We start from the raw sequence: 23,478 nt of genomic DNA, 5'->3' as shown, positions 1-23,478 counted from the left end.
CTGGCTTTTTGTCCTCGTTATGTGGAGGTGTTAGCACACAACACATGGATAAACTGTCTCCCTCACCAAAAAGAACCCAAACAAAACACCCCTAGAAAAGGAGAGCACGATTGTAGCTTAGAGCAGCACACAAATCTAAACAGAATTTCATGTCTGATTGCTTTCTTATCCTCCTTATCTTTTTTTTGGTCTCTGTTCATGTTTTACTGTTGTTGAAGATTCTTCCTGAAATTGCTGTATTTTCTTAGAAATGCTGCAATCTTCTCTTTTCATCTAATACTTTTCCTTTTGTATTAATCCTTTTTGATCTCACTGTATCGTCTCTTCCTCCTGACTTTGATGATTCTTTCTTCTTCCTAAATTCTTTCCCTGACATGTTTTTCAGTGTTGTCTCTGCAGCTTGTTGAAGTGTAACCATTCCTGTTGCTCAGAAATGAAATAATTATTTTATGATGCTACTTAATGTACTTAAAACACAAGACACATACTTGCTTCTCTTTCATAAATCAAAAGGTTCCATATTATTGTGTATGAAATGTGCATTTCTTACCTCTAGTGACACACAGAAAATAAGTTTTTGGCTGATCCTTGCAAAACTGGGGGCAGGAATGCCCTGGGAGGCAGTGCATTTGGGCTCGTGGTCTTTCACCATACTCCAAAAACCAGTTCCTATTTTTGGCCATGTGTTTTTGAAGGGGGAAGGACCAGAATAAAGGATTTCTATTATCACAAAATCCCAGGATGTTTTGGGTTGGAAGGGGCCTCAAAGCCCATCTTCCAGCCCCCTGTCATGGGCAGGGGCACCTTCCACTATCCCATGTTGCTCCAAGCCCCATCCAACCTGGCCTTGGACACTTCCAGAGATGGGGCAGGCACAGCTTCTCTGGGCAGCCTGTGCCAGGGCCTGCCCACCCTGACAGCAAAGGATTGCTTACTGATGTCCCATGTAAACCTGCCCTCTGTCACTGTGAAGCCATTCCCCTGTGTCCTGTGACTCCATGTCCTGATAAAAAGTCCATTTCCAACTTTCTTGCAAGCCCCTTTTTATTCCTGGAAGGGGCTTTAAGGTTTCCCTGGAGCCTTCACTTCTCTAGGGTGAACAACCCCAGCTCTCTCAGCCTGTCTTCATAGCAGAGGTGCTCCTGCCCTCTGACCATCTCCATGGACTCCTCTGGGCTCACTCCAACAGGTCCATGTTCTTAATAAGAAACTCAGTAAAACATAGTGCTGAAGCACAGGACAGAGGCACTGTGGCAGCCTGAGTAAAGACAATTTTGAAATTTAGAATGAAAACCTGACCTCTGTGTGGAAAACAGTTCATCTGTGTCTTGGTGTGTGATCTCAACACTTCAGTGAAATTTGTTTTACTGAAGAAAAGCAAAGGCAAACAACCTGGTTATTTTTATGTCATTGAATTAGAATCTGAGAATACTTGCTTGTCTGGTATCCATGCAGGCTTCTTGAAGATAATTTGTTGATACTTTGAAATATGGGTTAGCACTGCAGTTTGTACTGTGGAATTCAGTGGTTAAGGGGAGAGAGGGAACAAATGTCAAGCTGCTGTGTTTTGTTTCAGGATCTCCAGGATGAAGTAAAGAGGGAAAGCAGTAATCTGCAGAAGCTGCAAGCTCAGAAACAGGAAGCGCAGGAAACCCTTAATGATCTTGATGAGCAGAAGGCCAAGTTGGAAGAACAACTTAATGACATCAGGCAGAAGTGTGCAGAGGAGGCCCATTTGGTAAGGTCTGGTGGCCAGTGCCCTTGGGAAGCATTAATGCCTTGTCTTGCAGAACTCAGCCTTGCAGAGTTCTAGTTGTTGGGGCAAGAAAAAAAAAGTTTTAATGAATGAATAGCCTGAGTGTCAAGGTTTTGTGACCAACAGAGCATAGGAAATACATCACTTGCTTCAGTGTTCCTAATTTAGTTTCAATGTGTCAACAAACATATTGAGATATACTTGCACACAAATAAGGTTTAAAGCAGAAATACCTATGTTGGTCAGAATAACAGCTAAAATACTCTGTTCTTATTGAGACTAATAGAGAATTAACTGTTTATTCAGATATGATCTATAATCTGCAATAGCGATGATTTTTTTTTTTTTTACTTTTTCTGGTCATAAATAATAGTTATTTGGATGTATTTGGATGTGTTTGGAAATGTTGTGTGGGTTTTGGGGTGGGTTTTTTTTTTTACTTGAAATACTGTTCATGCTTTAGATTGCCATGCTGAAGGCCGAAATAACAAGCCAGGAATCAAAGATTTCAGCCTATGAAGATGAACTGACCAAAGCCCAAGAGGAGCTGAGTCGCCTGCAGCAAGAAACTGCAGAGCTTGAACATTGCATCGAGTCTGGGAAAGCACAGCTGGGACCTCTTCAGCAACATCTGCAGGATTCACAACAGGAAATCAATTCAGTAAGGCAGTGTGAAAGACCCACCCCCAAAAAATATTTTGAGCTGGAAACCTTTAGTGTGGTTTGCCTTAAGGGGAAGGCGTTGTTTCCTTTTTTCCTCACTGTTTGCTCATGTCTTTAGTTACTTACACATGTGTTCTGTGCTAGTAGTTGTTAGGATTTTTAGAGGCTGACTTAAGTCACTCAAAATACTTCATGGCCTTTCTTTTATTCATTAAAGGGATTAATTTATTATAGTCCATAAATAATTTGTCATAATGTAATGAATGAAAAATGGATGATGCAGACTTCAATTCTCTGTGTCCAGTAGTTATTGAAGTTTTCATCTTCAATAACTGGCCTGGGGCATGCTCTCACTATTTTTTAATTGGTATGAAGTTGGTATAAAATTACTGATAGCATTTACTTAGTGCATTGTTGAGGGGGGAAAGTGGGGTGGATGGAAGAAGAAATTGGGTTGAGATGAGACCCTGAGAGGCAGAGAGCCCTGTGCTTTGAAGTGGCTACTGTTGCACCAACATTTCCAGTTTCTGTCTGTAATCAGAGATTTGTTATAATTTGGTGATGCCTGAGCTTGCACACCCTTTCCTCATGGTTCTCCTTCCCTGTTGCCAGCTGTGTTATGTATTAGCCACTCACAGATACCAAGCTGAAAACAAAAGGCAAAACCTACTTGTGAACCCCAGAAATGGCTGACTTCAGGGTTGGTCATTTCACACAATTCACATCTGTAACTTGCTAATGAGTCTTACAAATTCATAATTTTAAAATATGGCTTTTAGTTTAGAAAGTGAGAAGTAAACAAATGGATTTTTTCATCATTTCATCACAGCTGGAGAGAAGGTTATACCACTGCAGTGTTTTTATATGGCAAGAGGTGCTTGCCATGAACAGGTTTGAGACTGATAATATAAGTGGTTATGCTTGACTGTACTACAGACATTTTTTTCATTAGGTTCTATAGCAGTACTCCTGATTTTATTGCTCTTGACTCCTAAATAAGGAACAGTAGGCGCTTTGGTGCTTTAGACAAGATTATCTAATGGCTGGTTTGAGGTCAGTTAACTTGAAAGGCACCTGGTGGTGTCTTTGCTGATGCCCCAATAACTCTATTAGGCGACTGAGCTAGCAGAGTTCAGTGGGATTTTGCACCCAAATATCTGGACTAGGTTTATTCTTTTGCATAACCTGCCAGTTCCAGTAATTCCTTCATAACTGGCAGGTTGGTTGTAAATGTTTGCTGTAAGGCACTGCATTAAGCATATTGCTGAAATAATAACAGATGAATATAAGTGTCTGCTTAGGAAGATATACTTGGCTTTTGTAGACTTCAGAAGTCATGTGGGAGATGATAATGAAATCATAATGTTCCTTCTTGAAAGATGAGAGTTCTGATAAAGCAGCCTTTTTAATTTTGAATTTAAGGAAATTGCAAATACATAATCTAGGAAAAAGCCTCAAACCACACACACACACACAAACCCTAGTCCAAAACAAAAATAAGAAAAGGAAAGCCTAACTAAAACTTCCCAGCAGAACTAAACAAAAAAAAAAAAACCCTGAAAGCTTTGCAACTTTTCTGATGGGTTTGAATGGCAACAAGTTTTGGTGTTGCCAGTGACACAGTCTTCTTCCTTGGCAAAATGTGTGTCCCTCAACCACTCTGCACTTCTGCTAAATAAGATTTCTGCTTATCTCCCAAATTTCCCCCATAGGTTGATGAAACAGGTTTTTATTATATTTGCTTTTGAAAATAAGATTTTCAGAAATATATCACCCACCTTATATTTAGGAGGGGATGGCCATTTACTGGCTTCCATGTGCTGCCATACTGATGCTAATACATTTATTTCTGCTTACAGGTGCAGACAAAGCTTCTTGAGCTGAAGGAACTGGAAAATAACCAATTTAGATGGCACTCTCAGCCCCATAGTACACTTGTTAATGGAACTGTGGATCATTCTAGTCTTAGCAACAGCAGCAGTGAAACTGCAAACCTTAATGAGAATGCTGAGAGGGAAAGCATAGCAGAAGAGGAGCAAACAAACTGTGTGTCTCCAGTGAGTAGTGTTTTGCCTGCTTGAACACGATGCATTGCAGCTGTGAAGTTGGAATAAGTTAAGAATGTACCAAGATTGATTATGTTTTTAAACACTTGCACAATTGAAATTTCAGGGTGTTTTTCTGAGGGACTGTGTTTCCATATATCTGAAAGTTCATAAGCAGAAAAGGAGGTAATTTTAGTTTGCCTGGAAAGCAGCAGTAACATTTTTTTTCTGTATTTATTTCCAAAGCAAACTATCATAAATTGAATAGCAGAATTAACATTAAAGGAGAGCAGCTGTCTCCATTTGGTGCAATGAGAGCAGAATAAGGAAAAGTACAGAAAATCTAAAACTGTCTTGCTTTAAATGTTCCTCCTTATGTCTCAGTAGATTCATGATTGATTTATTTTTTTAACTTTTACAGGGTTTATGGAATACTAAAGTATGTGCTATAATAAGTATGAACCTTTTGAAGTATGCCTCTTTATATTCTGTGATTCTATTTAAAACTTAAAATTTTATTGTGCAGTCTTGTATTTACTTATTTATGGTGAATTGCTTTTACCCTTTTACAGATAAGGAATAGTCCTGAATCAGCAGTCTCTGTAGGAGAAGAGAAAGAGACCCCAGCTGCAACTGTTACCAAAAAAGTGAGTTTCTTCAGGTTTGGGGAAGGAAAAAGTAGGTTAAAAAAATACTGGTTAAACTGTTTCAGGCTTGCATGATGGTCATACAACAGCAGAGGAATAATTGTCACTTCCTACTGGTTTTATTTAGTGTGATGTCTTGAAAACATTTCATCTTGTGTAGCAGGCAGGTTGTTAAACAATATTTTGGATCTCCATTGATGAATTATATAGAATTCCAGCTGTCTCTTTGCTTAAAGTTTTAAGAAACTACTGAATGGTAACAGGAGATGACATAAGTGTTTTCCATCGTTGCAAGTCTTAAAAATTTAATATGTTTCTCTCTGCCTGCATTGCCCAGGAAGATCCATTTGATGCTGAATCTCATCCGTTGCCTGATCTAGTTTCTGAAGCCAGCTTAGAGTTCTTCCAGTCTGACCCTTTTGTTGGCAGTAAGTAAACATTTCTCTCTAAGTGCAGATTTGCAGATACAGCTCTTGTGTGAATGCATCAGACTCATCTTCACCTTGAGACTGCTCTTTATAGAATAAATCTGAAGATGTGTGGGTGACAGGAGCGTGGAGCCAATAGCATTATAGAAATAGAAATGATAGAAATGAGAGTTCTGGGGTGTTTCTCCTTCCTTGATCTGGGCTTCCTAATGAGCTCTGGAAATTGCTCCTTTCCCTCATTGCTCTGCATGAGGACTGCTCTTCCCCATCCCCTCCTTGCCTCTGCCCTGGTGGCATTTTGGCTGTAAAGGTGTGGGCAGGCTTGTGATGCGTGTGGTGTCAGTGATCTGTCCACAAACAGGTCAGCAGAGGGTTCTCTGGGCTGTGCTCTGGGGAGGGTGTGGGTGGTTCAGAATGAATGGCTGTGGCCTACTTCTGGGGAGTTTGGCTCTCAGAACAAGGTAATGTGGAGCTGCACCATCTGTTCATCTTGTGGAAGTGCTGGCTTTTATTTTAAGAACTTGCCATTGACGAATGATGTTGCTGTGCTCTTATTTTTTATGGAAGGAATGATCTGCCTATATGGAGCCAATTGGGAAAGGGGAGTTAATTTGAATTAACTGCTGAAGCAGATGTTTTCAGCCACATTAATATGATTTTACACCCTTTCAGATCAACATGGTCTGATCAATTTAGCTTGTATTGCTTTGAAAGGAAAATAAGCTAAATTTGTTTCAGATCACTTGGCTTTTGAAAGAATGTCAGTGCAGATTGAATATTTTAAATTAATAAATTAAACTAATTTAAAACAGCTTGAATGTTTCTGAGTCAATACTGCTTCATTTTTGTTTATATTGAAGTGGTCTTACAGCACATGACAAGGCCTTTCTTTCAGAAGAAAAGAGGCCTGTCTGTTAAGAACTAAACTTTTAGGCTTTGAGCACTCAGTGTACTCAGGGGTAGATACCCACAGCTGAGAGACAGGATATCTGTCTCTCAGATGAGCGTGAGAAAGTAGAAATGAGTTGGGATCATGCATCCAGTACTGAAGTGAACACTTAGGAGGACCATCCACAGTGTCTGTGACAATTAAACAAACCTGGCACTCATCTCAGTAGCTGGCCTGGATTACTGCAGTGGTAGTACTGCAGAATGTGGGTGTTTGTGGACAACAGCCAACGGAAATGCAGCTTGGAGATGGCTGATTCTGTGTGTGTCTCATGATGGTAAGAAGCTCTTTAATGAATATTTGCTTTTCTTTTGAACAGATGATCCCTTCAAAGATGACCCTTTTGGAAAAATTGGTAAGTAACTTTATAACCCATAATGTGTTTTTTTCTAAATGGTTGTTGCTAGTGGGGAAAATTGTCACCACTTTCAGAGGTAAAAAGTAGGTGGAAATGCCACAAAAAGTCATGATAGAATATATGTGACATTAGCACCTGGCCACTTGTGTAAAAGCTTTTTAGAGAAGTCCATTGCCAGTGAATTTTGCTCCTGTTGGAAGTTCCTTAGCTGGGATTTAAATATGTGATGGTGATGAACAGAAGGCCCCAAATGCTTGCTGCCTGTTTTATTTGCAAAGTAGTAGAACTGTGCTCTTCTAAAGGCTCTTAACATACCAACTTCCTTTGGAATCAAGTACTGAACAGGTGGGAAGTCTCTCTTTACATCAACTGTATAGGCAATGTCATTGAATTGTTTGCTTGGTCCTGAGTGAAGTTACTGGTGGCAAAAAAACCAAATAACCAGTGGGACAGCAATAGTAAAATAGGGTTGAGCACCAAGTGCCAAATAAGAAATATCAGTTGGGCTTGGGAAGTGCAGGAGAGGGCAGGAGGGTTCTCGGGAGCATTAGGTTTTGTAAATGCTTCATTTTTAGGGACTTGGTTAAAGAACCTATATGCTGAGATTATTCTGGAACTGCTGTTTTCGTGATGTGCAGAAAACGTTGCCTTGTCTGATGTTCTGAATCACAGAATACAAATTATTCACAGGGGAATTAAATTATTCGCAGGCGAATTTCCTGTTTCAAAGGTCCTTGGTCTTAAATGTGTCACTTTGCAGCAGTATGAAAAAAGGTGATACATTGTTTAGATTTTAAGATATCAGCTAAGTAAAGCAAGCAGAAATATTAGGGAGATGTTTACTTTTTAGATCCCTTTGGTGGTGATCCCTTCAAAGGCTCAGACCCTTTTGCAGCTGACTCTTTCTTCAAGCAATCCTCCACCGACCCTTTTGTGACTGCTGGCACTGATCCATTTAGCTCTGCAGACAACAGTAATAATACCACAGTAAGTCTGGTGTCACACCTTTTACTGCTTTCTCCATGTGACTTGGACAAAATAACCTGTTTTGTACATTTAGACATGCTTTAAAAAATTGATATTCAGAAATCATATAAAGGTTACCTCTGATTCCCCAGCTCTGTCTTGTCTTTTTGGGTCCTATTTTCTAGAAATAGTCACAGATGAAATAGAAGTAAAAATAAAAACATGTTTAAAGTACTTCATTGTGGATCTTCATTGCTCCACAGCTAAGAGCATTGATAGTAATGACTTAAGCTCTGTTATTATTTTAAAATTACTTAAGCTCTGTTAAGCTTTGGAGCTCTCCAACAACCTTATTAGTTGGTGGAACATAATAAATGGAAAGAAAGCCAGGATCAACGTCACCAGGTTGTGTTCAGACACTTGATTTTTGCCTCCACACACTAAAGGATCAAGAACTATGTGCTGTATTTTACCTGAAATGTGATGTGGTGTATGGGGTTTCCCCTCAGAAAAGTCACATTTTTCTATAGGTGTATGTTTAGGTTTTGGTTTGTTTTTTTTTAAATAAGAATCACCAAAGGTCTATTGTGATCTCAGGTTACCTACTGAATGCACCTCTTTCAAGGGTACTTCAGTGTAACTTTTAGCTCACATTGTAAATGAGCAGTGACTGAATACTCTTGAGCCTTTAATAAGGTAGAGTTGGGCATAAAACTCTCGTTGGTGTAGACTAGAACTTGTTGAATATGTAATATTTAAAGCTGATAGACAAACAATTTAAGCAGCTGAAATTTTTCATGGCATTAATTTTGTCTCCATTCTTTTGCCATCGCCTTTCCTTTTCAGTGTTGTTTCTGTTCATGCCTCACTTCCAGCTTTGTGTGTGCATAAAACATGCATAGACATATATAAAACTCAGATACATGTGGATTAAGAAGCAAGTTAAGTGGCTGTAGAGTGTGCCTGAGGAGGACCCGCAGCAGCCAAGAGTGAGAAATCACTGCACCTGCCAGTGGTGGTACTGCCCTTCCCCATGCTGTGCACATTGTGCAGACCTCAAGGTCGTATTTTGTACCACAGCCTACACCTCCAGCCTTAAAAATTAGAGTTCTACAATTTGTAGTACTCAGCACACTATCCTTTTCAAAGTCTTGATGTTCTAATGTAATCAATTTTTGGTCTTATTACAGTCCAAAGGAAGAAAAAACCAGGGAGGTCAGAGCTGTGGTGTGGGATTAGGAGTGGATTCTTGAGATGTGTACTTCAGAACTGAAGTTATGCACTCCTCCTAAATGCTTTACCACACCTCTCTGGAGTGTTGAAATCTTAGATCTCCTTGAAGACGGCTCTGGTTGTAGAAATCTGAGACCAAAATGAGCAGTAGATATACTTGACTATTGCATTAGCTGTTACCAAGTGTGTTGCACATATTGTACCTTTTTCCCATCCTTTCAAAGTATTAATCAAAACAGAGAGGAAGAGTTTCTATTAATAGGCTTGTTTACTGATGCTGATAAAAGCTATTTCCAGAATGTGTTATCTTACAACTTCTAAACTAAAATAAATGGTGACTGTATTCTTAGATTGAAGAATCTTTTAAGCTGAAAACAAATTTCCCTCCAAAGGAATTTTTTATTTTAGACAGAGATATCAAAGAAGAATGACCCTTTTGCTCCTGGTGGAACCACTGTCACTACATCAAATGATCTAGGTAAAAGTAGATTGTACATATCAAGCTTCTTGGGTTTTATTTTTGCTTTTGCTTGCTTTTGTTTTTAGTCTTTTAACTGAATTTGCAACAGAGCATTAGAGGGATTTCCCATGTGTTCTGAATTTTCCCAAAAAGTGTGACATAAGGTGCCTGTTTTTAGGGGGGAAGTTTATAACCCAAAATTGACTTTGTCTGTAGTGTGCATCACTGAAGACTGATTCCACAAAAACTGTTCCTCTGCTTTACTGAAACTGGGACAGTTCCTGATTTAAGTGTTTGGGCTATTTGGATGGTCTGTGCTGCTTCCCATTAGGGTTGTTTTCAGAGATTTCATGTTACTGTGTAAGTAACATAAGGATAGCTCTGCACCACCAGAGTGGATGGGGAATGCAGTAACTCCTCCATTGAAAATTTCTACTGCTCAAGTTTGCTCCTTCTGTGAGCCTCTCACATCTGAGGGCTAAAGATGTTTTAGGGAAGGCTCTGAACTCCTATTTTCCTAAACTGCACTGACAAGTGATAATCCAAAACAGGAATCTATGTGTGATTTTGTATTGTAAACCTGTTCATTTTAATTGTAGGGAAAAAAATGCTGGTTATTAGAGATGCAGAAGTGAGTATGGCACTTCCTTCTCTGCTGTACAGTAGCAGCTTTCACATATTTTAGGCACATGAGAATGAAAAGGTACTGTTGAATTAGTCTGGGATGATATGAGGTTCAGATGCTTGATTCCACAAGTGAGTCTGCAGTCAGAAAAGAGCTCTGGTTCATGTTCATATATATATTTGATATATATATGTCTGTATGTGTATGGGTGTATGCACACAAAAAACACCTCTGTGTGTATACATACATGTATCTCAGTAGAACATTTCCAGTAGTATGGTTATTTGATACTTTCAGTGGAATTTAATATTTTTTATGTAGGAAAACATACCAGTATTTCTTTTGAAGTAATTCAGTTCAGGAGATTTATTGTTCTTAATTGGAAGTTGACACTTAGAGTTTTTTAAAAAGTTACTTAATAATTTGAAGTGCTCACCACATAAAATACTTCACTTGAATTACTTTAAGTTGTAAAATATATAATAGTTGCTATTTAGTAATAGTAGTAGTGGGAATTTTTCTTTTCAGTCTTTTATATTTAGCTTTTAATCTTATTCTTGGCTTGATTTGTGTATTTAGCTACAGACCCCTTTGCCTCCCTGTTTGGAAGTGAATCCTTTGAAGGTGGCTTTGCTGACTTCAGCACGCTGTCGAAGGTAATATGGAGCTGCTGCTACTCACAGAAAATGCATGAGACTGCAGTGACAAGGCAAAGCTTACTCAGTTCATTACAGTTTTGCCACTACTAAACATTTATAATGGCTGATTTGCTTGAAAAAAAGGTCTTGATAGCAAATTGTCCTGAAATTCTGTGAAGAATGCAATGCAATCTTTTCGGCTTGATAAGTATTTTCTCTCTATTTCCAGTGATACTATAATTTATTTGTAAATTTGCTGATTTTAGCAGCAAAAGTATTACTTTTGCATGTTCAACTGTTTTCAGCTTTATAGTGTTGTACACAGTAACCATTCCTGATTTTTCTTTCTGTTCAATCTTCTGGAATATGTGGATATGTGTAAAAACAAACAGAAGTATTTTCTTTCGTCTTAGTCCAAACTTTTAGTTCTGATTTAATACTGTATTATTGAAGAGAATGTCTGGTAGCACTGCACTGAAAATGTGTGTGTTGCTGTTTTGTTTTTTGAAGGCCAACAACGAGGATCCCTTTAGCTCTTCCACATCAGGCTCTGTCAGCAGTGTCACCATAACTAAAAACCTGTTTGAGGAAGCACCAGCTAAAAATGAGGATGTTCCTCCTGCACTGCCCCCTAAGACAGGAACTCCCACCAGGCCCTGTCCACCACCACCTGGTAAGAGCTGACACTGAGATGTGGAAACAGTCTGCTGCTTCATGTTGGCAGAGGGACAGGAATTATGAGAGGAGGGTAAAGGCTCTGAATTTAAAATGAATGAGCAAGATGTGAAACAAGTCCGTTCCTGATCGTTTCCTCAAAGTTTTGCATGGTGTTTGGGATCAGAGTTTGAAGACACAAAGGATTTAAAAAACAGGAATAAAGACTTGTTACAAGTGTATGCAAGAACACAGCGTAGTTGCAAATTAAATGGTTGCTAATGTGCTACACTGTGAATCTTGAATTAAATTCTGCTTAAAGTGAGAATTTAGTGTGCTTTTTACATTGCAACACAGATGGATTTAATGCAAAATGAATTAAATAGGGTTAAAGAAGTGGCTTAGGTTTTCAGCTTAACTTTTTCTAGGTGGCCTTGCCAGAGATCTGTAGCAGTAACAGTAATAAACCCAAGTTCCCTGGGCTGTTTTCTCCTCAGTGATAGAGGAGTTTCTGGGATGTTCCATGGCACAAACCACTTTGCTTTCCAGAAAAGGCCATGATTATCATGCATAACAGCACCTTCTTGTGCTTGCAACAAGACCATATTACAACAGGCTCGTCTCAATTTGTTCTTTGCAAACATAGGAAAATCTAGTAGTCCTTTAAAAATTTCTGTCCTCTGTTTCATTGTCTTTAAAAACTCTGCTGCATCATTTGTTGCACTGTTACACTAAGTGGATGAGTCTTAAGGTGTTTTAAGAAACTGACATGAAACTTAAACGTGTATTCATGTTTTCCTCAAAAGAAGGGGAGCTCAGTAGATACAGGAGTGCTGATACTGAAGTTTAAACTCACTCAGCTGTTTCATTTCTAATGTTGGTGTGACATCTGGTTCATGCTAATGCCTTGCAAGTAATCATTTCCATTGGAAATAACATTGAAACAGCTGACATGGCAAGTGATGATAATTTGAATGTTTGATGTTGGTCCTTATTTAAACATAAAAAGGATTTCTGACTTGATTCTGTGGGAGTGGCTGTGACGTGGTGCACTTTTGGAAGGCAAGCTTCTAGGGGTGGAGCAGCAGCATCCTCAGCAACAGATAATTAGGAAAAAATAGGTGGTTTTGATATGCACACTGAAAATGTGATTATCTTGATAACCATTCCCAATTAATTATTTTCCTAATGGAAATAAAATCTGAGGTACTTACATGTAATTATTTCTGATGACTTCTTTGGTTTGATTTGAAACAATGGAATGCTTTTTCAAGGAAATACCCAAAAATCTTTCTTTTAGTTCTTCTCTCTACTGGAAAGTGTGTAGAAGGGCTGTTGTCTATGAATTCTGTTGCTTTTCTTGGTACTGATAAACACTCCCATTTCTTGATTTTGGAGAAGATTTAGTGATTGTGTATTTTGTATTCTTACAATTATTAACTCTTCCTGTGCAGAAATAAAATTCCCTGGTTGTCATTTGGAGATGCTTCTCCTACATTTTTCAAGAAATAGGCAGGCATTATTTGGGAGTAACAGAACTGTAAAATCACGGAATGGTTTGGGTTAGAAGGACCCTTAAAGATCATTCAGTTCCAAGCCCCTGCCACAGGCAGGGACACCTTTCACTAGAGCAGGTTGCTCCATCCAGCCTGGCCTTGAACACTTCAGGGATGGGGCAGCACAGTATCATCAGTAATACATGGGTAGAACATCATCAGTGAGAGAGATGGCAGGGTTATCTGGGAAGTGTCTAAGTAAATCGTATATTTCCCAGGGGATATTCTCCAAACTCTAAATCATTGCCATATGAGACTCTCTTTTGCTCTTATGAAGTAATTTTAGACTAATTTTCAAAGGTGATATGTGAAATAATAAGCACCTTTGTTCAATTCTGTAGTTTTAATCTGAAATGGAAACAGAAGCAAGTTTTAAAACACAGCCACTGCAAGTGTGGAACCACTTGCAGAATATGATAGTAGCATTCAAGAGACTGCAGTGAAACCTCTTGTGTGAGCAGTAACATACAGAGGGAGTGGTGGGGTGGAATTCAGCTCAGCTCTTTTTGGCAGTGTGTGGGTTAGTGTCCTCAATGGTGCTGAAAGTTGACTGGGGTTAAGCTGAAGAAAACCCAACAGAGTAAGTGAGGGTTTGTCCCTGATTCTGTTTATTTGTAGCTTTTTAGGCAAAAACTAACAAAACAGCTCAGCCTGTGATTGCTTGTTATCATACTCGTTGTTTTAAACTGCAGAAATTCCTGGTCTTAGCATAGGGAGAGGACATGGTATTTTGAAAACTTATAAATGTAATGTATTTCTGCTCTCTGAATAAAATTGTGCTAATTTAATCCAAAGAAATAATAAAAGAGCCTTGTTGGAATGATCAAAGACAGCTGATAACCAGAAAATAATACTGTGCCAGCAGAGTAGGTGCTCAAAACTGTTAGAAATCCTCTTTCCAAAACAGTTAATTTATATACAGCTGTGTTCCTGACTCATTAACATACATGTGTTCCTTTTTACCTGATTACCCTTTCAGAAAGTGTGGGCTGTACCCTCATTTTTTAAATTGGCAACCCTTCCTCTGAAACTACAGCTCCACTAGTTTGTGGGAAGAGGTTGTGCTCTAAGTAGCTTTTGAATGTTTTGGGGTTTTTTTTAACTAGTTTTGGCATGTTATTACCTGCTATCTTAAATTCATTTTAAATTCATTTTAATCTAAGGGAAAAGACCTATCAATCAAATAGACTCTTCAGATTCCTTTAAGTCGAGCGACCCATTTCAGCCTTTCCCCACCCCAGACATTCCCAAAGAACAAGAAGCAGATCTATTCTGTGATCCATTTGCTCCCACCAGCATCAGTAAAGAGGCTGACCCCAACAATTTTGCAAACTTCAGTACTGTGAGTAAACACTTTTTACATTTGTTTCAGTATAATGGCAGCTTTGAAATGTTCACACTAAAATCTTCAGACTAATTTAAATTATTAAAACATATCCCATGTACACAAGGGATATTGCTTCTAGTTAAAACATAGTTTACATTTAGTTTACAGCTGAGGCTGTCCTAAAACAAAATGCTGCAAAATGTTGTAGTTAATGTTTAAATTGCATTGGTTTTATGCCTTTTTTCATGGAGACCTTCTAGCTTTTAGAGGAGAGGATTTCAAAAATATCTATGTTCTAGGGATTATCCATTTTATCAATGTGTGCAGCAGATTTAAATTATAAATCTATAAGAAGCACACTGTTAACTACCCAATTAAAAATAAACCAAAATATTATTTTAATTTAACTGCCATTGAACTGTTTGGTCATAATTTTAATGTACTGAAATACTGATAAACAGCCTCATTACAGTGTATGTTAATGAAATAGAATTTGATGAGTTTTGAATGGTTAGTAAATTCCAGACTTATGCACAATGAAGTAAAATAGTAAGTGTCTCTTTATAACCAGAATTCATTTCATAGAAGTCGTGGTGTCCAAGCAGTAGAAGCAAATCTAAAGGTTTGTGCATGCCTATATATTATTTTCTTCTTTTGAGCTTTTGCAAGTAGAAGTTTTGAAAGGCATCATCTCACTTTCAAGCCTGTTAAATGCAATTTGCATTTACAGTACCTTGACCATACTGCTCTCTCTGTTCAGGCCTAATAAGCTACATGCTTGATTGAAGTAAACTAAGGATTGTCAGGCTCTCAAAGTAGACTTGCACTGGTTGGTGTGTCTTGGAGCATGGTAACTTCTGAAATGTGGTTATCCATCCGTGGCAGTAGTTAGGGAGACTGAGAAGCCACTTTGGAGGAGTTGCAAAAATGTTTATTGTCTTTGTGAAGGAAATAGTGTTATTTTCCAGCTGCAGTTACTGGAAATACTGAGTGCACTATGGAAAAAACTCAGCTGTTTCTGCTTTTATTTCCCCAAGAAGGAGCTCAAAGCAGAGACCTGGAGTCTCTAACCTCTAACCCTTTCAGTTAATGCTGGGACATCCGTGAGGACAGGGGCTTCACCTACCTCTTAATTTTTCTGCATGTTTGCTAGGAAGAAACTTTAGCATAATCTTTTGTGTTTTATTTAAGATAATACCCTTATCTCTCTCTGATTTGTAATCATTGTACCAGAGCTATTTAGTTCACAATCAGTTCTCATCTATGGAAATAATCTGTTCTTTTTTCCTCCTCTAATATCATGCTGACTTTTCTCTGTATTACTACCAGGCTTCTAACTCTACAGTTACCCTTATCATTTTGCTGCTTCTTGGCAGCAATATTTGTCATCTACACATTCAGAAACAGTCAGTCTACAGCTAAATTTTTGCAGTCATTTTCACCTGGAAAAGTCATCCCTAATGAAAGCAGGATAAATCAGGATGGCCTACAGTGTGAATAGGAGTGTGCTTTGCAAAATGTTCTCCTGGTTTATTCAAAGTTTTTCTTGTATGGACTGGTATTTAACCAAATAAAACTGTATTTAAATTACACCACTTTCTGCTCAGTAATGTTTTAGAAACTTAATACTGAAATTTGAAACATGGCATATTTCATTAAAATACATCCTTTTGATGGCTTCAGTGCACTTCTTAGTACTTAAACCTTAGACTAAGCCAATGTAGTCTATTACAACTACAAAACAAGTAATATTTAAAGAGTAGAATATGTAAAATTATTGAAAAATTGTCCCTTAAACTGAATGTTTGGACTAAGCCAATGTAGTCTATTACAACTACAAAACAAGTAATATTTAAAGAGTAGAATATGTAAAATTATTGAAAAACTAATTGTCCCTTAAACTGAATGTTTGGGCAGTAATAATTATCACTGTATTATTAATCTCTCTTATTTTGTCTTTTAAACTTGCAGTATTCTACTGAGGAAGACATGATTGAATGGGCTAAGAGAGAAAGTGAGAGAGAAGAAAAAGAAAGATTGGCAAGACTAAAACAGCAGGAGCAAGAAGACTTGGAACTGGCTATTGCACTCAGTAAATCTGAAATATCAGAAGCATGAAGTTTAGAATAAGATTTTATCTGACGTAAACTGTTTTGTCCTTTTTCCTGAGTACTTAACCTATTTAAATGTTAATCAGAAAATGCATATATACAAGAAACTATGAAAGGTTTTAAATTTCTGAAAGTGATGTGAATGTTTCTGCTAAATTTAATCCTTTTGGTTATTGTTTGAATAATTGTTAAGTTTTGCATTCAATTTCTCTCAAGTTTTCAGGAGAGCCAAGTACTTTTCCCAGCTGAAAGCAAATCAGTTTAAAATGCAGTTAGAGAGATTGGGGTTTGACTGTAATCTATCAGCAGTTGGTAATTGAGCATAAAGTGAATACAGCAATTACTCTGTCATGGCTGACTGTCTCCCATCAAGCAGTTAGTCACTGGAAACCTTTAATTCTTCTGAAGGGGTTTTAGTAATGCCAGAGTTGGAGAGTGCTTTATTTTATATGTATGCACATAGATTATTTTTCTCCTCGTTGAAGATTTTATGTTGGGTTTAACATAATCTTCATGAAGTCTCCATCAGAAAGAGTTTGTCTTTCTGAAACCTTTCTTACTTTTCCTGCATGATCATAGGTTTTAAGACAGACCTGTTATTTTGTTTTGTAAAGCAATTAAACTGAAAATTCATGTGCATTTGCTGTTGGCTAAGGTGACTGTCAAATTGTGAGACCCCACTGCTATTTGAGCCACATTTGCCTGTGAAATATGCAGCTGAACTGGCAAGTTAATGAGTTCCATTTGAAATAGGATTGAAAACAGAAAGAAAAAAACAGGTAGTCTGATTTCTATTTTTTTTAACCACAGTTGTTTTCTGTATATGTAATTTATTGAATGCCAACTGATAGTTGCACCTTAAACTGAATGATTTCTGAATGGTCACTGAGTCAGAGTAGGATTGATAGAATGTTAATGAAAATAACTTAATGAAAATAACTTATTGTTCATTTTGAATGAATTGTATTTGGAAAATCAGTTTCATTAAAATAATTCCAAAAACAGGAATCTTGTGCCCTAAGAAAAATGGATGGCAGCAGCATAAACATCTAGAAGGGGTTTTTTTCTTGCACTTTTAACCTGTGGTATTTCTTTTGAGGAAATTGAAGTGTTTCAACACAAAGCACTGGGGCAAAGGGGGAGAACTCAGCCACACTTCAGTATATTTAAGCTCTTCCCATTACCTGTCAATGCTGCTGTTGCATGAGTTTGAGGGTTTTCAATTTTTCAAGAAAAAATGAGTAACCTGACTGGGATGGTTTTTCTTTTGCACTGGGAGATGAGCATTTAAACACCTGCTCAAAAAAAAAAAGAAAAAAAGTAACTTAAAATTTTGCAAGTATTAAATAGTTATAACTTATCTTATACATCTTTGTAATGAGTGTACACTAATCTTGCAAATCATATGCTTAACTGGATTACATAGTTTCTTATCTTTTGTTAAAAATGTATACTCAGTGGACCAACACAATATTATATGTATATATTATATATATATATTCCTGCTTTCCTTTATGGGATTTAAAGTTTTGAGTCATTTGATGTTACATTTCATGTTACTGACTCTGACTATAGGACTTTTACTCAGACTACCAACAAACCACTGCTGTGAGCTAAATGGCATTACTTTATGAAGTTTTAACTGTTTGTTTTGTTGGATTTTTTTTTAAAACAACTTGTTCAGGTGGGATTAGCCTCTATTTATAGACTTCCCTTTTGTTTAAAAATTCTAACAATAGCCTGTAATTATGAACAAATAAAGTTTAAGTACATAAATGTGAACTGTTTGCCTGTTTTTTCCAGAGGGTGCTGTGAGATGTAAAACATTGTGTGAATGTAATGCAGTGTGAGGTGTCCTGACTGCAGCCTGGTGTCTGTGGCCTTTGCCACCTGACACACCTGCCATGGGTCACCCTCACAGGAACAGGATCCAGTGGCAGAATTGTCTTATTTCCCCAGTAACTTCTCAACAGTTTCATTTACCTACCTAAGTTTAAATTGGCTGTTTCAGAATTGGAATATGTAGTAAATTTATGACTTCAGCATTGGAGTGTTTTAATTGTGCTTTAGCCTGAATCTTCTACGTCATTGTGGGCAGGGATGTGCAAGCTCATGGTTTTGTGTTTGCAGTACTGACAGAATGGTAATTCAGATGATACCAGATTTAGATAACAAAGGGTAAGGCTGGGAAAGTTACATGTTAGTTCAAAATATTGGTAGCTAAAGTCCTGTGTTTTCTTACTATGGAATTCTGCATCATGTCAGTGAACTGAATTTAATTCCATTGTGAACCAGAATGAACATAAAAACTGGCTTTCAGATGCATCCTTTTTTTTTTATAAGAGAACAGTGATTTTCCCTAATGGAAGATCTTTTTTTATCTTTTGTGGTAGGTAGAGTGGAGTTTAGTTGCCCATGTTAGTGTTACTCACTCTTGAATTCTCTGCAGAATTGTGTTTGCAGGGACTTCTGAGGCTTAAATTAGGAAAGGTGCAGGAGTAAAGAGGAAGGGAGGGAAGACAGCATAATGTTATCCCAGAAAAGGTGGGAAGGAACTTGTAATTCATCAGCTGGCAAGTCCTCAGTCAGTAATATCCTGAAACATATTCATCCACAAGCTCTTTAAAGAAACAAGCAATAGCAAAAAACACACATAAATAACTCCAGCTTGCATTCCCATTCCTTGCTCAGAATACTTTAGAATTCCTGTGGTGCTAAAATGGAGACATCTGGATCTTCCTGGACCTTAGATTTTAACTGAAAACAAAGAGCATTAGTTTTTAGAGCAGGTGATCTGCTGATAGAGGTGAGAAATGCTGCATTGTTTGGACGTGTGTTCAGGAGGTCAGGATGTTGTTTCTAGTTATCTTTTGCTGATTTAATAAGTGAGTATGGACAAACCACTTAATGCGAAGGCATTTCCTGTTCTGTAAGTGATAACAGGTCTCATAGTTATTACATAACTGCTCTAATCTGGAAAGACAACCTTGGGCAGAGTAAAAGGAATTTTATCCCATTTTACTTTTGTATCCTGTAGATAGGAACGATGTTATGAGGTGTTTTCTCTGTTGGTGCAAGCAGCCAGTTGCAGTCCTGTACAGGACTATACAAATAACTGGAAGTAAATTAAGAATTTAACAGAGGTGCTGTTTTATACAATATATTTAAGGGTTTAGTTTGCTGGTAGTACAGGGAGAAATTCTTGCCTTTGACTTCAGAGGTCTGTCCTGGTGAGAGATCCTGTAATGCTGTCTGCAAATTGTCAGCTGTCTCAGGTTTGCATGTGCCAGACTCAGTCTGATCCACACAAACTGATTCTCCTGTGTGGCCAGAATTATTGTTTATTCTGTTGAGACTATGTAGCATTGAAATGTTTGTATTCAAAGCCAGAAGGTCTTTAGGATTGTTTTCCATAGAATACAGTCTCTCCTGAGGTGCTACATGAACAGGTGTGGTCACTTACAAAGAAAAACGTAATTTTAAAAGACTCAGTGGGTTTTTAGGTGAGACCCTTATAGAATTTTTTTAATACTTACTGAAGCTCTGCTAATATCTCCTTATTTTTAAAATTAAGGTCCTTGAGTTCCAAACAGTTCCGAGGATTTTGGAGTGTGAATCTCATTTTGGGCCCACATTCAGTAATAATTTTTACTGAATAATTAACTCAATTGAGGTTCAAATCACTGACCCTGAATCCTGAAAAAGGTAAAGTACTTGCTGAATGATAAACTCATATATTTAAATTATCTAATTTTCTTTAATATACTATCCATTTAACTTAAAATATTCATTTTATTTTACTGTCAGATATTAAAAGCAGAGCCGTCTCAAACACACAATACTATGCCCAGGGTAGTAAATTTGTCCTGTTTTAGCTTTTTCAACTTTGTTCCTACAACATATAATTCTAAAAGTTGTAAAAAGCAATTTAGAGTATATTTTGGGGTATTTATTAATAAAAATGTTCTTTAAGTTAGCTGTGACTGGCTACTGACAATGGGCTGAAGTGCAGAATACACAGGAAGTCTGGCTTCATTGTGAACGCTGTGAGCTGGAATGTTTGAGCCTCACAATTCAGAAAATGGAATGTATGTAAACAGTTATTTTATGCTGGAAAACGTGGGCTTGCATTTGTACCAAAACTGCTCTTTTGGCAAAGAAAGCACGGGAAGGTGCTTGTCACAACTCACTTTGCTATCCCTCACTGAGCTAAGATGCTTGATTTGGTGGAGACAATCATGACTTCTCGGTTGGTGTCAGAAGAGGGAATCCTCCTTCAGTCACTGGATGTCTGCCTCTGCTCTTGGAGCAGCTGCACTCCTCCAGGAGCACTGGAGCGTGAGCCCATCCTGCCACCCACCCCTTGTTCCTCACGTCACGAGCCACATTGTCGGTGTGCAGCTAATAAATCCTTTCTTTTTTTAACCTTATACACCCAGTGTTCCCGTTAATGTGCCCATTGTTTCTTTATGTCAACGCAGTCCTTCTGTTTGTCCTGCCACTCCCTCGGCCGTGTATACCTTTGCCTTCCTTTGCCTTGTTCATTTCCTTCCACAGGCTCCTTTCTTTGGTTAATTTCTTGTGAACTGTTATCCCTGTAAGCCTGAAGCTGCGTGATTGATACGGCTATAACATAGATAATGGCCAAAGTAATGCAATTTTTTTTTCAGTATTGCATATTCGCAATTTCAATGTGTTTGGTTTTCTTTTATGGAAAAGACAAGTTAAAATTGTAAATATTTATTTTGTTTATGAATTTTATGTTAATGAACAAATTAAGGAATTTAATTAGTTAGATCTAATTATTTATTTATGTGATTTGGTCATAACTTGGTCCCTCTGATGTCTGAGCCCTGTGGGGTGTTACTCCTGTGCTACAACTCGCTGACCCCTGTGCTGGGGGTAGACGGCTGCACCCTGGCAAACCCAGAGTGCAGCTAATTGAAAACCTGGCGAAATATGAATTATGTTTTCCTCATTTTTTTTTTTCTCGAGAAGAATTAATGACTCTTAATTCCAGCACACAGAAGCGACGCCCGCGTTCCTCTGGGCCGTTCCCGGTGCTGTGCGACACGCCCGGGTCCCGCCCGGGCGCTGCGGTGGGACCGTAACCCCGGGGCACCATCGCATTCCTCCCCATCCTATCCTGTCCCATCCCCATCGCATCCCATCCCATCCCCGCCGCCGGCGGAGGGCGGGCGCTGCCGCAGCCGCTCACCTGCGGGGGCGGCCCCTCAGCCCGGCCCGGCCCGGCCCTGCCCGAACATGCGCCGAGGCTCCGGCTGCCGCCGCTCCGCACACACCATGCGAGCTGGCTGCGGCGGCCGCCGGGGAGCAGCAGCAGCAGCAGCGCCAGCCGTGCCCGTCCCCTGCCGCCCTCCCCTCAGCCGCTGTCCGTCGCGACGCCTCCATGGACGCGCAGCCGGCCGGCAGCGCCGGAGCCCGGTACGTGGCTGGGGCGGGCCGGGGGGCCGGGCCGGGGGTCGCCGGGGGCAGCGCCGCCTCCGCCGGGCTCTGGGGATGCTCCGTCCCGGGCGGGAGGAGAGGCCGGGAGCGGTGGCCGCGGGACGGTGTGAGGGCGGTGGGGCTCTGGGCGCTGCAGCCCTGAGGGCAGTTCGGGCCCCCGGGCTGACCCCGCCGGGCACTGGGGACTGGGGCCGGAGCCGCCTGCGGCCCGCGGGCAGGGGCTGCCCGGGCCGGGACACACCGGGCCGGTCCGCGGACCGCTCCGGTCACCGGCCTGACCCCGCTGAGGGCGGGGGCTGTGCGCACCTGTGCCGGCTGAGCCACCCCAGCGCGGGCACAAGCTGGTTCTTGCACTTTGAGGGGGTTTCTTTTTTTCTTAGACAGAAGCATTAGCTTGAGCTAATTACATACCTGCGCAGCAGCCCTTCAGTAGTTCTATGCAAATTGCCTTTCGGCTTCAAAGGGTTGCTGAAGAGCGTGTCTTGTCTGTGGAAGATGTGGAAGACCAGGTCCTTTTGCTTGAGCTCCTGTTTGTGCAGCTTGCAACACACCTTGACAGCGAAACGCTGACGTTCATTACCCTGTAACCCAATACCTTCTTGCTCACCCTCAGGAGGGAGCTGCAGGTGGATAACTTTCTCCGTTCCAGGTGTGCACTCCCACTGCCCCTAAAATACATAAACTTCCATTGTGTGCGTGTGAGAGAGTTGTTTCTTCAAAAGCTGAATCAGTCTGCAAATAACATTCTTCCCCCATGATGACGGCGTGTTAAATTTTAGACATGGCTGCGTTAAAGGTCGGCTTGTGGATTCTGTATTTGACATAAGATATTTATAATTATCTGTGCAGGAGTAGAAGCTTTTAAGAGTGCAGTTGTTGGAGAAGTCAGCAAACTGCTTCTTAGAAGAGTGGTAATGGCTCTGTTCATGGCTCTTCATCAGGTGTTTGGAGCAGTGGTGTGCTCTCTCTGGCTGCACACTTTCCTTTTATCTGCAAGTTGAAAACAGCAAACATTTACCTGAGACTTTATTTCTGCTAAAGAAACCATGATGGAAAAAAACATTTCCTGAACTTTAGATTATATAAGCTGTACAATAGTACAGCTTTTTTGCTTGCATTGATATTAATGTTAGAGTTATTACAGAGACCAAAGGAGGTGGTCTAGTGGCATTTAATGCGACAAAGTCCTCTGGGATTTAAAAATCTAGAGTTCTAGACTTGCTAATGATCAAAAATGACCTGTCTATTAGTATTTATATATATATAACCCCTGCTAGGTAGTACTCAGGGTCTGGTTGGATGGGGCTCTGAGCACCTTTGTGTAGTGGAAGGTGTGCCTGCCCACAGCACAGGTTTGGAATGAGATAATGTTCAAGGTCCTTTCCAGCCCTGTGAATTCTACAATTCTGTGATTTTTAAGAGCTTTATATAGTTTTATTGCCATGCTCTGGATTGATAATTCTTTAACGGATGGCCCAGCAATTTTAAAAATATTTTTAAACTCCAGGCTGGAAAGGTGGGCTGTGTGTGTTTGTGATAATGATGTTAAATTATACCATTAAATGACCTCCAGGTGCTGTGTTTGCACTGACAATA

The 23,478-nt window shown here is 39.4% G+C and overlaps 2 protein-coding genes across 5 annotated transcripts in view; both read left to right on the top strand.

Moving 5' to 3' along the window:
* The window catches only part of EPS15 (epidermal growth factor receptor pathway substrate 15), a 68,555-nt gene extending 50,363 nt beyond the window's left edge, over positions 1-18,192 (top strand). For 3 of the 4 annotated variants that reach the window (XM_041483066.1, XM_041483064.1, XM_041483067.1), the window contains 12 exons: positions 1,577-1,738; positions 2,220-2,417; positions 4,279-4,476; positions 5,037-5,111; positions 5,449-5,539; positions 6,808-6,843; positions 7,697-7,833; positions 9,454-9,523; positions 10,710-10,786; positions 11,279-11,441; positions 14,142-14,320; positions 16,277-18,192. In XM_041483066.1, coding sequence (XP_041339000.1) covers positions 1,577-1,738; positions 2,220-2,417; positions 4,279-4,476; positions 5,037-5,111; positions 5,449-5,539; positions 6,808-6,843; positions 7,697-7,833; positions 9,454-9,523; positions 10,710-10,786; positions 11,279-11,441; positions 14,142-14,320; positions 16,277-16,423 — 1,533 coding nt within the window. In that variant the 3' untranslated portion in view covers positions 16,424-18,192. The remainder of the gene's footprint in view (positions 1-1,576; positions 1,739-2,219; positions 2,418-4,278; positions 4,477-5,036; positions 5,112-5,448; positions 5,540-6,807; positions 6,844-7,696; positions 7,834-9,453; positions 9,524-10,709; positions 10,787-11,278; positions 11,442-14,141; positions 14,321-16,276) is intronic. The other variant, XM_041483068.1, reaches the window with a different exon arrangement.
* Positions 18,193-22,408: 4,216 nt separating this feature from the next.
* Positions 22,409-23,478, top strand: part of TTC39A (tetratricopeptide repeat domain 39A) — a 43,932-nt gene continuing 42,862 nt past the window's right edge. Inside the window, exon 1 of the mRNA XM_041483157.1 lies at positions 22,409-22,531. The gene's annotated coding sequence lies outside the window, so the exon portion shown is untranslated. The remainder of the gene's footprint in view (positions 22,532-23,478) is intronic.

Source organism: Pyrgilauda ruficollis, unplaced genomic scaffold, assembly GCF_017590135.1.
Source record: "Pyrgilauda ruficollis isolate IOZ18807 unplaced genomic scaffold, ASM1759013v1 scaffold6, whole genome shotgun sequence".
NCBI classification, from domain to species: domain Eukaryota; kingdom Metazoa; phylum Chordata; class Aves; order Passeriformes; family Passeridae; genus Pyrgilauda; species Pyrgilauda ruficollis.
This window is presented reverse-complemented; position numbering and strand designations above follow the sequence as displayed.